At 31.8% G+C, this 3,592-nt stretch overlaps 1 protein-coding gene across 1 annotated transcript in view; it reads left to right on the top strand.

Annotated features, from left to right (window-relative positions):
• The window catches only part of GALNT7 (polypeptide N-acetylgalactosaminyltransferase 7), a 66,748-nt gene extending 66,362 nt beyond the window's left edge, over window positions 1-386 (top strand). Inside the window, exon 11 of the mRNA XM_012651645.1 lies at window positions 249-386. Coding sequence (XP_012507099.1) covers window positions 249-386 — 138 coding nt within the window. The remainder of the gene's footprint in view (window positions 1-248) is intronic.
• Window positions 387-3,592: the final 3,206 nt, after the last annotated feature.

Below are 3,592 nucleotides of genomic sequence, written 5' to 3'. Positions count from 1 at the left end.
GATAATGAATTTAGGTTTGTATACATTGAATTTGAGGTACCAGCAGTATATTGGGACTTAACAAAAGAACTTAGGACTTAGAAGACTGACAATCAAGAGAAATGCAGAGTCTGAGGTATGGTTGGTATAAGCTTGTCCATTTGCTTGAATTGTCTTCTTTGGAGAGTCAGGTGATGACTTCCTTTAGTGTCAGTGATATCAAAAGAGTGCAAATTTTAAAACTTCTTTTTCCTTACTGTGTTTTCCAGAACCTGCACAGATTTACTCACATTCCTTCAGGAAAGTGCTTAGATCGCTCAGAGGTCCTACATCAAGTATTCCTCTCCAGTTGTGACTCCAATAAAATGACTCAAAAGTGGGAAATGAATAACATTCATAGTGTTTAGAAAGAATAAAAAAGAAACCAATAACCTACCTACTGACCAGTAAATTTATACAGGACTGAAAACTGCCTGAAACCTGCTGCAACTGTTACTATTAACTCTGTACAGCTCCAAACCCGGAACCTCCTGATCCGTTTGAAGAACGTTGATAAACTGTGATTTTACAATAACATTATCATCTGCAGTTACTGTTTACAAAACTGCTTTTACCTTAAACTTTGTAGATGTTTACATCCTTTTTGTTTTGTTTTTAGATGATGTTGGTAATTTGTGCCTTTAGCTCTGTTCTATTAGAATAGAGTTAAAAGCATGTTGTCTTCTTTGGGATTACACTCAGGGTTCTGAAAGGCAGTTCGATTTTTTTTTTTTTTTTAAACACACTTGAAAAAAGGCTGGAGTAACCAGACTTTCATATATGACTTGGTAATTATCAACCTGTTGCGTCTTTATTTAATTTTACATCTTTTTGAAGCACTGCCACAGGTTATTAGCCAAGGTGGCCTTCCTTCACAGTCATGCTGCTTTTTTGAAAGGTGAATTTCAACACATTTAGTGCCTCTTTCATTTCTCAGTATATATTTCAAGAGCTTTTGATGAAATTTATAGGATGGTAATGATGGAATTGTCACCTGTATGGGGAATACTTTTACTACTCAGAAATGAATTTATGTGCTGCCCTTTGCTATGAAGTTGAATGTTGTTTAGCTTAAGAAAGAAATAATATAGAATATCCCAAGCCTATTCCATAGGGTTTGAAGTTGTGTGGTATTATCTTCCTTACCTGCTGGCATTCCCAGTGCCCTCTGTCCGTGCCAACACCTAGGATTGCAAAGGAGTCTTCTAACTCGAGAGAGAAACTGTTCACTAACATTTGGGATTTACTTTTCTTCAGTACCTGTCACTATAGAAAACTATAAATAATTCTCAATTTTGAAACTTGAAAGGGGAGTAACAAAAAACAACAAAACACCATTATAAACATGTCAAAGGTTCATTCTGACTGAAGAATTTCCAAGCCCTTATTAGATTAAGCCTTATAAAACTCCTGTGCGTTATATAACCTAAGCTGTGCAACCTATGAATCCAAGAATGAATTGATGTTTCATTTTTATCTTCATCCAAATGAAACTCCCTGCATGTTTTTAAAACTAAAAAAAAAAAAAAGACTATTTAAGGATATAGTTCATTAAAAAATGTTGAAATACTTAATGTTAGATTGGGTGTTAGTTCCCTAGTGTTTCTTAATTTCTTTTTAGGAATCATATTTTTTTATTAGTACTTTTCCAGTGAAAAGATTTATTTGGATTTAAACATTTATTAAGATAGTCCCTACTATAGGAGAACCAAATACTACAAATGGCCAATTAGATTTTAATTTCTAAATAAATAATCTTTTATCACCCAAAAGATTAAAATGCCTAAATTGAGTGCTAAATAAAACAATGTGATAAGGTGGGGAATGGCAAGTAAATTAAGCATTATCGATCTTGCAATCATGATGTCATTACAATGAAAGGAATTCACAAACTACTGCCAGAGGGAAATATATATTTTTTTTAATTTAAAAGGGAAATATTTTTAATTAAAGCTTAAAAAAGAAAAGAAAAAACTTACATTTGTTTAAAAGAAAAGCCTACAAATTTGTTTCTTCCAAGCTTAGTTCTTAAATTTGGAGAGTCAAAGTTAAACATCCTCAAGTTTTATTTATAATTTTGAGTTGTCAATTTGTATTTTGCTACTGATCTGTGATCAACTGTTTTAACTTTCATCTCTAAGGATGTTTAAAAGGAATACATTTATATGCTTATGTAATTGCAAAATAAATCAACCATAAAAAAGAAACTAAAAGAGAATTGATACTTTACTTGTGTGTTTGCAAGTAGGCTCTCCATTTTCCAAGTTGAGTAGATTATAACCTTGTTAACTATGCATAGACCTAAGAAAGGGGGCAATGAACTGTGCATGTAAATTTTAAATGGGTATTTTGTGCAATTCATTAAGATACTGTATGAATATGATTCTATATATTGAAATCAGAAACCTTACCAAACAAAAAACATCAGAAGTTGCTGCCATAATGACTATTTTCTACGGTAGGCTGCTTTGGAAATAATTCCCATATCCTTGCTTTGTAAGTTGATAATATCACTATGCATTTCTACACATTTTATAAATTTGATTTATGCAGATTTTGATACACTGTATGTTTCTGTAGAAATTGTATAAATATTCAAAATTTTATTAGGGTAAATTTGAGAAGCTTATGTATATCTTAATTCTGGGTTGCTTTTTAGGTGAGAAAAAATAAAATATTGTATTTTAATCCATGAGTTTTTTCATTACTTGTAATTGTTTCTAAATCTAAACACTGCACATTTGAAAGAATTACTTGATTTTATTGTTTATAAGATACACTTAATAGCTAAAATATTATAAACCATAGTTGAGTATGTATGTGCTTGAGTGTTAGAATTCTGTTACACATGCTTAGAATACTCAGATCTTACATATCTGTAGGAAGGAAACAGTTTATTTTTACCTGTTTGCCTACGTATAGCAATTTCTTAAAGTCATCTATCCAATTATAAAAAATAACCTCAGCAACATATATCTTTCTTAGCAGTGTATTATACTATATAATTTCCTACTGGAAGCAAAAATGTCTTTAAATCAAAATTCTTTACAACCTGACAGAATAAGTGAGTAGAGAGAAATGAAATTAGAAATAGTCATAGGACCTGTGGTACAAAACACATGTCAAGAGAAGACATGACTAACTGCTAACAGATTCAAGTAAGTGGCTGTGTTGATTTGTCTCAATTGACTTAGTGTCATGTCTCCCAATTCTTAAGTGCTGTAGAGGTAGGCTAAGAAATTTGAAAAAGTGACAGCACCAGACTAAATAGGGGCTCACTTATTTCTTAAGATACAGCCTCTTACTGGGATCTTGAAATATATTTCATTTCTGGACATAATGTAATTGGAAAAAAAAAAAAATCCATATATAATTCAGTGGAAAACATGGCAGGTACCCAACCAGACCAGAGCCAGATATCTAGTAGGCCAATAGTTTAGGTATATGCAAATTATTCCATGTGAAAGCCACCAAAAAGTAATGAGCACTGTGAAAATGTATATTATTCATTAGAAACAATCTGTTGTAAGAAATTGGACAAAAGAGAGTATTGTTTTCAGGGACCACTATACCT

Source organism: Propithecus coquereli, unplaced genomic scaffold (assembly GCF_000956105.1).
Source record: "Propithecus coquereli isolate 6110/MARCELLA unplaced genomic scaffold, Pcoq_1.0 Scaffold36, whole genome shotgun sequence".
In the NCBI taxonomy this organism is placed as follows: Eukaryota; Metazoa; Chordata; class Mammalia; order Primates; family Indriidae; genus Propithecus; species Propithecus coquereli.
The sequence above is the reverse complement of the archived record's forward strand: the minus strand, read 5'-3'. Positions and strand labels throughout refer to the sequence as shown.